The sequence below is a fragment of the Hoplias malabaricus genome, chromosome 4 (genome assembly GCF_029633855.1).
Source record: "Hoplias malabaricus isolate fHopMal1 chromosome 4, fHopMal1.hap1, whole genome shotgun sequence".
Lineage (NCBI taxonomy): Eukaryota > Metazoa > Chordata > Actinopteri > Characiformes > Erythrinidae > Hoplias > Hoplias malabaricus.
The window spans coordinates 49,620,885-49,634,775 of record NC_089803.1 but is presented as its reverse complement, the minus strand read 5'-3'; the positions used below and the strand labels follow the sequence as shown (position 1 = coordinate 49,634,775).

Genomic DNA, 13,891 nt, shown 5'->3' with positions numbered 1-13,891 from the left:
TTTCTAAGTTTAGCAGTATCTAAGTTTAGATGTCAGTGTTCCATGACCGGGGAGATAATTAGGATAAAAATATAATGTATTTAATATAGAATTAACATAATGTGGAAAAATTAATATTCCTCAACCCTAAAAGGACATGATAATCGACTTTCTGTATCTCTGTATCTGTATATTAGATAACAAATGATCTTCTTCTTGCCTCTGATCAAGGCCACGTATCCCTGTTGGTGCTTCTTGACCTAAGCGCAGCCTTCGATACAATAGACCACAATATTCTCATAGAAAGGTTAGAAAACATGGTTGGAATCACAGGGACAGCCCTATTATGGTTCAAATCTTACTTAACGGAACGTTATCAATTCGTAAAAGTAAACAATCTAAATTCAAATTATTCTAAAGTAAGATTTGGAATTCCACAAGGCTCTATTTTAGGACCATTATTATTTACATTATACATGTTACCGCTAGGCACAGTTATAAGAAACCATGACATTAACTTTCACTGTTACGCAGACGACACACAATTGTATATTTCAGCCAAGCCCGATGACAAACACAGATTAAAGAAAATAGAGGACTGTGTAAAAGACGTGAAAGGCTGGATGTTGCGTAACTTCCTCCTTCTAAACAGCAACAAAACAGAGGTCCTGCTTTTGGGTCCAAAAGTGACAAGAAATAAATTATCAGACTTAATTTTAAATCTAGCTGACTTTCCAGTTAAACCTGGTTCAGCAGCAAAAAATCTTGGTGTCATAATTGACCCGGATTTATCATTTGATCAACACATAGGTAGTATCACTAGGACAGCTTTTTTACATCTTCGCAATATTGCTAAGATTAGAAATGCCTTATCCCTCCAGGACGCAGAAACATTAGTACATGCCTTTATTACTTCAAGGCTTGACTACTGTAACGCACTACTGTCAGGATGCACCAGCAGCAATTTAAGAAAACTTCAACTAGTTCAAAATGCTGCAGCTAGGGTCCTCACTAAAACTAGAAAATTTGAACATATCAGCCCAGTTTTATCATCACTTCATTGGCTGCCTGTTAAATTCCGCATTGACTACAAAATTTTGTTATTAACATATAAAGCTCTACATGGGCTTGCTCCTGAATATCTTCAAGATACAATTTCCTATTATGAGCCTCCACGTTCACTCAGATCACAGAATACTGGATTTTTAAATGTTCCCAGAATTCAGAAGGCCTCAGCTGGGGGAAGAGCCTTTTCTTATAAAGCCCCCCAACTCTGGAATGATCTTCCAAAAAATGTTCGGGACTCAGACACAGTCGCAATCTTCAAATGTAGGCTAAAAACTCATTTGTTTAGTTTATCATTTGGTAGCTAATGCTCCCCCATAGATAAAGGCGGCAGATCCGGGGGGTCCATGGACACAGGGAATTATAGTATACTGAGACGCTGGTGCTGTCGTCCCGCCGCTTCTCGCGATCACTCAGGTTTGTTGACGGTGGAGCGGAGGGATGCCAGTGTTTCAGGATGCTCCCGTGTCTGTGTGTTCTTCTGGTTCTCTCCTTTTAGTTAATGCTGTCATAGTCAGATCTGCCGGAGTCATTAGCCACACTCTGGAAATTTTCATATTTTCTACTTTACAAACACAAAACAGTTCAAAACTAATTCCATCCCTTTACATCTTTCCGAGTAAACGACTGCCCACCTGTCTGTCTGGACACTGATGGATGACTGTCGAGATCCTCCTCCACGCTTCAGACCAGCTGCCCACGCTCCAGCAACCACCAAGTGCCTTGAAGCTGTCCCTACACTGAAGTTCTCATGGACTACTAACTATCATCACCAGTAGATTGACCAGAGGAGGATGGGTCACCCCTTGTGAGCCTTGGTTCCTCCCAAGGTTTCTTCCTCAGCTGGGGGAGTTTTTCCTTGCCACTGTCGCCCCTGGCTTGCTCACTTGAGGGTTTTACATTTGTCTTTACATTTCATGTCAAATCTTGTCTTACTGGAATTCTGTGAAGCTGCTTTGTGACAACATCAGTTGTGAAAAGCGCTATATAAATAAATTTGATTTGATTTGATTTGATTTATATTTACCAGAATCCAGTGTTTGCAGAAGCTCCTCCTGTTTTCCATTTAGCACTGCGGCTCTGATGAAAGGCAGCAAGTTTTCGTTAGTGTGGCACTTCAGAGCATCCTCAGCTCTCCTCTGCCCTGCAATGAAGAATACTTCCTGTCTCCATTCCAGCTCCCCCTGCTGGTCAGTTAGAGACATGATTTCTTTGAAAGAAAGTCTCCAAGCTGCTCTCCAGTTATCTGCACTCCCAGAGCCACCCAGAAGCAAGCTTACTCCCTCCAGTCCCATTGGCCCTCCCTTTGGCATGAATACTGGAAACAAGCGGGCATTCAGCAGACTGCGAGATGCTCCATTCTCTGCCCCCCACAACTCCTCAGGCCTATATTATTGCAGAAAGGAAATGCACTGTAATTATTTTCCTAAATTCTAATATGATTTTGTGGAATTTGAAGGTAATTTTTGTTCCTTACTTTATTCCCGTGTGGCTATAAAACTGACTCAATGGTTTGTTAAGAAAGGAACAAGCATCATCATCACAGGGAATCTGCACACACACACACACACACACACACACACACACACACACACAAGTTAATCAAGTGCAGGCTGTTTAGGCCAAATTTTAAAATTAACTCTCACACTGTTTATCCTCTCACACACATCCTCAATCCCTCTCACTTTTTATGTCACGTTTTATGATTGGCCTACAGAGCTGTCGTTTAGATTTTCTGTTTCTGATTCGCTTACAGTGAAATATGCCCCTCCCTTGGGTTCGGGTATTTTCCTAACAAATGTAAATCCCAGTCTGCCTCATTCAATGCAAACCAGAGCCCAGACCCAGATTAACAAGGCTATGGACCTCTTAACAAACATAATAAATTCACCCAGTGACATCAACATTATGGCTGACGTGTTGCGACAACACCAAGCAGCCATTTGATAAGGAGATACTTCGTATATTTAACCCTGTAGGAGGAATTAATGGCCATGCCAGAAAGAACCAGATGTTGGGAATAAACAGTCAAATGCAAGCACCACAATACCAAAACCAGCAGGGTTTTTCACCGCAGTCACATCCTCTACACTAGGATTTGTTGTTTATGGTAAAACTTGAGGAATTAAGCTCAGAAAATCCACATTGAAAATCCAAAAGAAATGGATTCTAAAACACAATTCCACCCGATTCATTACATTTAATAACAAAAACAGATTTGACTGACTAATTATTTTATAAGGCCAAAAATGTAATAAAATGGATTAATTCCACTGCACAAAATCTAGGTCTCTCTCTTTACAACCCAAATTCCAAAAGTGTTCAGCTTATTTCAGGCATGAGGCAGCACCTGTGCAGTGGAACCTGTGATGCATGTCATGATTCTCCATAATACTAGCGGTGCTATTCACAGATGGGCTCACTCGGATATTACCCAGGCTTTGTACTAAGGGGCTAGCGGGATAAATTCCAGGTGATGTCCAGTACAATATTACATTCACTCATACAGCTCTTTCAGATAAAATCTAGCACAAACAATATTTTATTTAATACTACTCTTAGCACACTCATAACATGGCATTAAAGACTACAGCACACTCATAATTCCACAATTATTCATTCATACTGATCATTTTCTGTTGTTTTACTCGTTTCAACCACAGGAGGATAGGTCCCCAGTTTCAATCTGGTTATTTTCAATGTTTATTCTACATGTTCTAAAGGAGCGTGGGTCTAGGAACAGGAATTCTGTAAAACTGCCTTGTGACAATGCCAGGTATGAAAAAAGAACACACTGAAAAAAGCATTTCAAAACTGAAAGTCAAAAATTACACTGGCTTACAAAGAAAACAAAATCATTACACACCTCCAAATGATCATAAGCACCAAAAACTGTGAACACTGTTAACTTCAACCCTCCGAGCTGTACCCTGTGCCCTTGCAGGATGATGTTACTGGTCAGAGGCATGGACCGCATGAAAGCTGACGTATCTAGGTTCAAACCAGACAGGAGACACCCTGTATGCACATGAACAGGACCCTAGAAATTAAAATCACAAAATTAAATTAATCTGCAAATTGTCTGAAACGTACATAATCCTGTTTCCAGAAAAGTGTTTTGTTAAATGCAATAAAAAAAAATCGGGGATTTGTTAATTCTGTTAATTAACCACTATCGGTTAATCTCCATTAATTTGAAAATTTTGCCCAATCCCAAATTTTGGACGGTATTAAATAAGGTCAACCTTTTCTAGATATTACATTGCATTTCATTTTTGACTTAATATTAGTAAAGAATACAAATTTTTAAGGCATAAACATACATTAAATGTAACCTGAATCAGCAAACACCATCTGGCTACTCACAGAAATATTCAGTAAACTTCAGTTAATATAAATTCTTGTTTTTTTGTATTGAAAATTCCCCTAGCTGGTGTAGAAAAAGAATTGTCTGCTGTGGCACAGTGTGACGCAGGTAGCTTTGCTCTCACACAGCTATAGGGTCCTGGGTTGTGGTTTAAAGTCCAGCCTCAAGCGACTGTCTATGAAGAGGTTGATGTGTTCTCCTTGTATCAGGGTGGGTTCCCCCAGGTGCTCCATTTTTCTATCACAGTTCAAAAACACAGGTTGGGGTGTGGACTGACTACTCAGAAGTGTCCATTGGTAAGGGTATGTGCTTAAATGTGAGCGTGTAATGTACACTTTTTAAAACCAGTTTTAGGCATCATCTTTGAATTGAATTTAATGCATTTAAAAAAATTCATTTATATATATATATATATATATATATATATATATATATATATATATATATATATATATATATATATATATATATAATTAAAATATATGTCCCATGGACTCCTATAGAACCCTGACCTGTAAGTGGCAGTGTTGTACAACTGCCCCTGCTGCAACATGTATGTCACCTTCCAGCATCGAGTTGATCACCCTACTGCCCTCACTCACATATTGCAACTCCTGTAGAAAGATACACAGAGATCAGAAATAAAATATCCCACATTAATTCAGCACAATTCACCAAACTCTAATTTTATATATATGGTGAAAGTATTTGGCCCCCTTTTCAACCTTTTGCCACATTTCAGGCTTCAAACACAAAAATAAAAAATATAAATTTTTTGTGAAGAATCAACAAGTGGGACACAATCGTGAAGTGGAAAGAAATTTATTGGATGTGTCAAACTTTAACAAATAAAAAACTGAAAAGTGGGGCGTGCAATATTATTCGGCCCCCTTGCGTTAATCCTTAGTAGTGCCACCTTTTGCTGCAATTACATCTGCAAGTCGCTTGGGGTATGTCTCTATCAGATTGGCACATCGAGAGACTGACATTCTTGCCCATTCTTCCTTGCAAAACAGCTCGAGCTCAGTGAGCTTGGATGGAGAGCGTTTGTGAACAGCAGTCTTCAGCTCTTTCCACATATTCTCGATTGGATTCAGGTCTGGACTTTGACTTGGCCATTCTAACACCTGGATACGTTTATTTGTGAACCACTCCACTGTAGATTTGGCTTTATGTTTTGGATCATTGTCTTATTGGAAGATAAATCTCTGTCCCAGTCTCAGGTCTCTTGCAGACTCCAACAGGTTTTCTTCCAGAATGGTCCTGTATTTGGCCCCATCCACCTTCCCATCATTTTTGACCATCTTCCCTGTCCCTGCTGACAAAAAGCAGACCCAAACCATGATACTGCCACCACCATGTTTGACAGTGGGGATGGTGTGTTCAGGGTGATGAGCTGTGTTGCTTTTTTTACGCCAAACATATCGTTTTGCATTGTGGCCAAACAGTTCGATTTTGGTTTCATCTGACCAGAGCACCTTCTTCCACATGTTTGGTGTGTCTCCCAGGTGGCTTGTGGCAAACTTTAAACGAGACTTTTTATGGATATCTTTGAGAAATGGCTCTCTTCTTGCCACTCTACCAAAAGGTTGAAAAGTTCAAAGGAGCCGAATACTTTAACATATATATATATATATATATATATATATATATATATATATACACACACATACATATACATACATAGTGGGCCATTTATATGGATACACCTTAATAAAATGGGAATGGTTGGTGATATTAACTTCCTGTTTATGACACATTAGTATATGGGAGGGGGAAAACTTTTCAAGGTAGGTGGTGACCATGGTGGCCATTTTGAAGTCAGCCATTTTGGATCCAACTTTTGTTTTTTCAAAGGGAAGAGGGTCATGTGACACATCAAACTCATTTGGAATTTCACAAGAAAAACAATGGTGTGCATTGTTTTAACTTAACTTTATTCTTTCATGAGTTATTTACAAGTTTCTCTTTGTTTACAGCCATTGACATGTCGCAGAGGTTAACATGTGAGGAGCAGATAGAAATTGTGTTGATGTCTGGTGAACGCAGTAACCCAGTCATTGCAGCAGATTTCAATGCAAGACACCCTATGAGACCACCAGTTAGCAAACTTTTTGCCAAGTTTCGTGAAACTGGTTCAGTGTTGGATTTCCCAAAATATGGACGCATGAAAACTGTCAATAATGAAGAAACATCAGTGGCTGTCCTAGCTTCATTCAGCAAGAGCCCACAGCGTAGCACTCGCCACATGTCACTGGAGAGTGGCATCAGTCGAACATCCCTTCGGGGGACATTAGCTACTCACAAATGGCACCTTTACAAACTCCAACTGCTGCAGCATCTCAACGAGGATGACCCAGATCGGCGCACTGAATTTGCAGAATGGGCAAAACAAAAATTGGAACAGCACCCTCAGTTTACACAGAAGATTTTGTTCAGTGATGAGGCAAACTTTTATGTGAATGGTGAAGTTAACAAACAAAACCACCGCTATTGGTCTGACACTAACCCACATTGGATAGATCCCTCAAAGACTGTTGGAACAAATAAATTGATGGTATGGTGTGGTGTGGTATATGGGGTACAAAGATAGTGGGGTCATTCTTTATCAATGGAAACCTCAAGGCCACTGGATATGCGAAATTGCTACATGATGATGTGTTTCCCTCTTTATGCATTCCTAGATTAACAGTTTCCTGGAAAGTGGATTGGTCATCGTGGGCCAGTTGAATGGCCCCAAAGGTCTCCCGATCTGACCCCCTTAGACTTTTATCTTTGGGGTCATCTGAAGGCAATTGTCTATGCTGTGAAGATACGAGATGTGCAACACCTGAAACTGCGAATACTGGAAGCCTGTGTTAGCATTTCTCCTGTGGTGTTGCTATCAGTGTGTGAAGAGTGGGAGAAGAGGGTTGCATTGACAATCCAATACAATGGGTAGCACTTTGAACACATTTTATAAGTGGTCAGAAACTTGTAAATAACTCATGAAAGAATAAAGTTATGTTAAAATCAATCAAGCACACCATTGTTTATCTTTTGAAATTCCCAATATGTTTGATGTGTCATATGACCCTCTTCTCATTGAAAAAACTAAATTTGGATCCAAAATGGCCAACTTCAAAATGGCCACCATGGTCACCACACATCTTGAACATAAAAGTTTGCCTCATCACTGAACAAAATCTTCTGTGTAAACTGAGGGTCCTGTTCCAATTTTTGTTGTGCCCATTCTGCAAATTCAGTGCACTGATCTGGGCCACCCTCGTTGAGATGCTGCAGCAGCTGGAGTTTGTAAGGGTACCATTTGTGAGTAGCTAATATCTGCCGAAGGGATGTTCGACTGATGCCACTCTCCAGTGACATGTGGCGAGTGCTACGCTGTTGGCTCTTGCTGAATGAAGCTAGGACAGCCACTGATGTTTCTTCATTAGTGACAGTTTTCGTGCGTCCACATTTTGGCAAATCCAACACTGAACCAGTTTCACGAAACTTGGCAAGCAGTTTGCTAACTGTATCATGGGAGATGAGTGGTCTCATAGTGTGTATTGCATTGAAATCTGCTGCAATGACTGGGTTATTGCAATTACCAGACATCAATACAATTTCTATCTGCTCCTCATGTAACAATGCCAATTCCTTGTTAATAGTGTTCAGTTAAAGTCTGTCTTTATATGTTATTTTCATGTTTATTTATGTATAATTTCACAAAATTTATTTGTTTATGTAATTCACCTGACGTGTCTGTGTAACTCCAGTTAGTGTGTGGAACCTTTCTTTTGATTTTTTGGTACCCCTACGTTTGGTTTCTGGGGACAGCCCCTATATAAGGTGTAGTTTCGCACCCATCCGCTCCCTTTTCTCTGTGGCATTTGGCGGGAGCGGTGAGTGAAAGTTTGGGAAGTTGAGTAATTTTTAAACCAACTGTAATAAACAATAATATCTTTGTTTGGTTTGTGTAGGGGCTTAGAATGAGTGACCGCTAACCGGAGTGTGATATTTTGATCATTGTTTTGTCAGTTTTCTCATCCAATAAATGGAGATGCACTTCAAAACACGTCGGTGGTCCGGTCATTATTAACCAACACAACGCAGAGAAAATAAGAAGAAGCCACCGGTTACACTCACATGTTAACCTCTGCGACATGTCAATGGCTGTAAACAAAGAGAAACTTGTAAATAACTCATGTAAGAATAAAGTTACGTTAAAACCATACACACCATTGCTTTTCCTGTGAAATTCCCAATATGTTTGATGTGTCATGACTCTCTTCCCATTGAAAAAACAAAGTTGGATCCAAAATGGCTGACTTCAAAATGGCCACTATGGTCACCAACCATCTTGGAAAGTTTTCCCCCTCCCATATGCTAATATGCCATGAACAGGAAGTTAATATCACCAACCATTGCCATTTTATTAAGGCGTATCCATATAAATGGCCCACCCTGTATGTATTATTATTTAAGTAATATAGGGAGACTGAAAAGTCATTTTAACACACATTGTCACCTGTATGTGGGAGAGGATATTTTTCTCTGTTCCTGCATCTATCAGACGTAAGACATGTTCTCTACCTGACATTGTCAGATAGTCATATTTTCCATTTGGAACATACACTGCAAAGATATGCACTCAGACTTAATTAATCAAATGAATAAACAAAAATGTGTGCAAAACATTAAGACTGGCTCAAATATCTTAAATGTCTGGAAACTTTTGCCAACACCTTGTAAAATTATATTTTTAAAGGATTTAGTATCTGTATCTTGATATTTTGATATCTGCCAGTAATAATATTATTGTTAAGAAATGTATTGGAAATTATTCAAACACTAGTTTAGAAGCACAAACAAGTACGCAAAGCCTGTATAATGTTTTATGTTCAGGTCAGAACAGTACAAAAAATTACCCAAGGAAAATGGAACTCCTTTCAAAGTCCTCCACAACACAGAACGGGCACTCTTCACTGCCACACCTTGTGGACCCAGAGGTGAACTGCAGCCTGGTCTCTCTCCATTCACAAACTCTGTTTCTGTCATTTCTGAGCAAAGGCACATAAGAATATCCAGAAAGAGAGAGATCTGCAGAATGTAAAAACAGTGAGAAGAAAGAGAGAAGGTGGAAAATGTTAAAAAAACAAAAAAACAACAACAACATTTTATAGGGAAGAATGCATCATATGAGGATGTGTCCACAGGTACCTGTTGGGATGGAGCACCTGAGTCCATGCCAAGGTAAGTGCAGCCATCCAGTGGTGGAGTAACATAAGTCTGTAACAGTTTCTCAGATACAGATCTGGAAAAAAAAACAGGACCTGACACCTGCAACCCAGGAAAATACACAAAGCACAAAGGTGTATTAACACACACAGATTCAATCACTGAAAATTGGGAACTACAGATTAAAAGATTATCACACCTAAATACTGTTTGCATAGTGTCTTAGTGACAAACAAAATTCATATATCATACAGCAGGTGAAATAATTATTGAACACATCACCAATTTTCACAAAATTCTCACTAGATGTCCGTAACAACGCATCCAATCCACACATGTAAAAGAAAAAAAATCAAACCATAGATAAATTATGTGTAATAAGGAGAAACAGGGAAAAAGTACTGAACATGCTTACTGACATTTACTTAATACTTTGTACGAAAGCCTTTGTCAAGATTGAAGCCTCCTCTATGGAGAAAGGAGCAGCATGCTTTTTGGCACATTCTTCCATACAAACATTCACAAATGTCCACCCTCTGATGTCAGCAGATTTTTCTCAAGAATTCCTCAGTACATTTGTCCGTTCACCCTTCCTTCTGTAGTGGAGTCATTTAAAATTAATTATTATTTGATTAATAATTAATGATTTAATTCATTTTGTTAAGCTCCATGTTTTTGAGTCCTTAAATAATATGCAGTGTCTTTACCTGTCCAATGAATTATTATTAATGAATTATTATGCTCATTGACCCGCTGTAGGTTCATGGCTCCGAAACTGAATCTGACCTAAAACTAATAATTCTGTACAAGAAAGATGCACACACAAACAAGTAACCAAGGACTGATGTTATCACACAACTTGTTTTTTAAATGTAATATCAAATATTGAATCTTGAATATACATTCATATAATGAAATGGATTACAGCGATACATGAGGCAGTAGGGAGATTAATATCTCAGGGAATTTCTCTGATAATTACCCTAAATTCTAAAAAGGCTATAGTTTATCCCCAATGCATTCAGCACCAATCTCCTGAGCTATGAAAGAATTTAACCAGTGATCTTACGGAACCTGCTGCTGTCGCGTCTGTTGAGCACACCTAACTCGTTTGGGTGAGTGGACCGACGGAATGCAATTTCGCTGCAATGCTGTACTTGTATAACTTTGTATGTGACAAATAAATTGAATCTGATCCCTGTAGAGGAGTGGAGATGGCTTGCAGGATGTCACTGAAAGCCCTGCGCGGTCTTTCTGGAGCATTGTAGACACAGGCCTTGTAGCATTGCTGCAGCGGCTATTCCTCTTCTCCCATTTGGCCTTGGTCAGAGACACGGTCTTAGATACGGCGAACACTCCATCAGTGCTGGTGGCATTCTGAAGGTTTCTGTGGGGATTCTCCATCATCACTGATCTACCTCTTTGCAAGAGACACGTCCATGCAGGTCTCTCCTGGGCCTTTGCTCAGAAGATCATTCTGAGGGAGCATGTGGTCGCTCCTTCGCTGATCCTGAAGCTCTTGTCTCCACTTTGAGGGTCAGAAGTCTGAGGTAACTTTCATGCTCTGGGCGTGGCATTGAGCTTCGCTGGATTTAGTAAGCAAGTAAATTCCTCATTTTCAGAAGCTGATGCCGAATTAAGTCTCTTGATAAATTTATACATCAATTAAACCTCATTTAGCAATACATCTTATTTACAAGTCATATAGCCTAGCCAATTATTAAATTCGAACTGGTTTCACCTGCGTTTATTCGGTGAGATTTTGATGATTTTGCTATGTTTATCAACTTAGTATCATTCCTCTTAATAAGTATTTCTATTATTTGAAATAATACGGTGTGTGGAGTCTATTCCTAGGCGTCTGAAAATCCTGAGAACTCACCCCTAGCGTGGAGAGTATTTCAATCTCTGATAAATTATTAATATGTTGTCATCTAAATTCAGTAATAATAATTTTAAATGATAATAACCATTAAACATAACTAACTCAAATACTGTTACTACGCTACATATACATAAAAATGTTTGGTTTAGAGAAATCCTTTCCACTGTTTATGTTGCTGAATAACGGTTGAGGTTCAAAGCTTGATGTGGGCAATTTCTTGTTGTGCGTGTCACTGTTGAAAATCTGTTCTGTGGTATATACCGTCAAAAATAAGCTTGGTTGCTTTTTGAAGTGCGCGGCTCTGCGCCATTTTGCATGCATAAACTGTGCATTCTTTTATTTGTTTTATTTCTTTTACATGTATGTTTTATAATTTTATCTGGTTTGTTTTGTTAGTTGATTTTTATTGTGCAGCACTAACTCCCTCTCGTGGTTAAAGTGCGTGATTACAGGGAAATCACTTTATAACTAGCTTATTGAAGAGAGTATTTTCCCGTACTCCTCCTTGTGGTCAAGTGTGGTGTTACCCTTGACGTTTGATTCCCGTACACCCTCTAGTGGTTTGGAGGTTGTCCGCTGAGGCAACCTGAAGTGCTTGTCAGCCCTCTGGTGCTTAAAAGCTGTCATTACAAATTAAATCCTTTTAAAATGTACCTTGGTGTTTGAAATCTGCATTCCCATTTTAATCTTTTTTTTAGTTAACACACTCTAGTGTTAAAACTTCCCGCTACAGTGGAAATTCCCATTCGTGTTACATTGTGTCTGCTGTGGTTATTTGAATCCCCACCAGCGCCGACTGGTGTTCATTGTTTACTAATGCATTATAAACTTGCTTGTCGCTCTCTGGTGTCCCGGTCTGGTATTGCAACTTGAGTTCAACTCCAATGCGGAAGCTTGCTGGTGCTATTTAAATTTTTCTTTCAGTGCTCTCTAGTGGAGAAACTTGCTATCGCATTTGAAATTGTTTGATTATTTCCCATTCACAAACCTGGTATTACAGTTAGTAATTAGTGGCTGTCTCTAAATTCTGCATATCTGAATAATTGCGATTAAAGGTTTGGAAACATAGTAAGCTGATACAGCTATGACATACAGTGTGCAGTAATTAGAGATTGTCATTTTAACTTGATACCAGTTCATAAACACATTTAGAAGGGAAAATCTTTTTATTTTTCGTTTATTTTTAATAATTCTTTAATTAGGATTTTTTTTGTTTTTATAATTCTTTAATTTGAGTTTTTTTTATTTTAGTTTAGTTTAATAATTCTTTAATTTGGAAAAAAAATTGTTTATTTTATATAATTTTTATTTTATTTGGGAAATTTTTAACAATTCTTTAATTATTGAAACAAATATATTTTTTCTTATCCTTTTCTGCTCACTTGCGTATGGCAACTTCCCCTCCACACTCTACTACTAACAGTCTTCCTTTAGAGATTCACAAGTGAACTCGAACACCATACAGACTAGCATTAAGTCTTAAGGTACTCGGTACAGGTGAATTTTAATTCAGGTTAATTTAAAAGGGATTAACGGGATTAATCCTAATTAAATAGAATTACGGTACACCTCACATTTAGACACAGCTAACATGGCAGAAGGGACTTCTCCCCCGGAAGTATATCGAGATAGCTTGCATTCTCTGTCCTGACCAGCTTCACCAGTGATGTGATGCCTGGACTCGCAGAAAGCCTCACAGGTCATTCGTGACCACATGGTGGCCAAGTGGGTAGATGGCCACTTAACAGACATACTCAAGGGCAAGTCCCTAACTGAGGCATTAGGCTGAATAGCCATACTCGCTGTAGTACAGCTCAGGGCCAGTGAATGTGAACTTGATGTATCACAGCGACAGCGGGCAAAGGTGGAAGCAGAATTAAGTCAGCTTCAGCACGAAATGGCTGAAGGGAACACCCTGCCCCAGGTCACTCCTAATGTGCCACCTAGCACCGCTACTGAAAGACAGGACCAGCAGGAAGAGAGTGAGGATCAGGAACCAGACTCAGGGGCCATAACCTTTAGAGCTGCTGTAGCACCTCCTCTGGTATCAACAGGTATTTTGCCTGCCCCTGTGTCTCCTGTCAGCTGTCCATTCCAACTCCCTGCTAGACCCAGAGCACTACAACCCAGTGCCTGGCCCCCTCAGCCTCTACACTCTCCCGGTCCCTCATACAAGGACCTGGACAAAATCACACACAATATAATGCGCTTTGATCACAAACCAGATGGTTCTAATGATATATTTTCTTACCTGAAAGATATTGATTTCTACCTACAATGGTTCCCCAGAATCACAGTAGATGACAAACTATATGTGATTACACTGACCTCCAGCCGAGACGTCAGTAACTTCATTGAACGTCAGCCAGACTATG

The 13,891-nt window shown here is 39.3% G+C and overlaps 1 protein-coding gene across 2 annotated transcripts in view; it reads right to left on the bottom strand.

Moving 5' to 3' along the window:
• LOC136694493 (L-fucose kinase) overlaps positions 1–13,891 on the bottom strand; it is a 45,200-nt gene that overhangs the window by 9,452 nt on the left and 21,857 nt on the right. For both annotated transcript variants that reach the window (XM_066668107.1, XM_066668108.1), the window contains 7 exons: positions 9,614–9,733; positions 9,322–9,493; positions 8,922–9,028; positions 4,924–5,025; positions 3,911–4,084; positions 2,522–2,595; positions 2,072–2,430 (listed from right to left, as the gene is read on the bottom strand). In XM_066668107.1, coding sequence (XP_066524204.1) covers positions 2,072–2,430; positions 2,522–2,595; positions 3,911–4,084; positions 4,924–5,025; positions 8,922–9,028; positions 9,322–9,493; positions 9,614–9,733 — 1,108 coding nt within the window. The remainder of the gene's footprint in view (positions 1–2,071; positions 2,431–2,521; positions 2,596–3,910; positions 4,085–4,923; positions 5,026–8,921; positions 9,029–9,321; positions 9,494–9,613; positions 9,734–13,891) is intronic.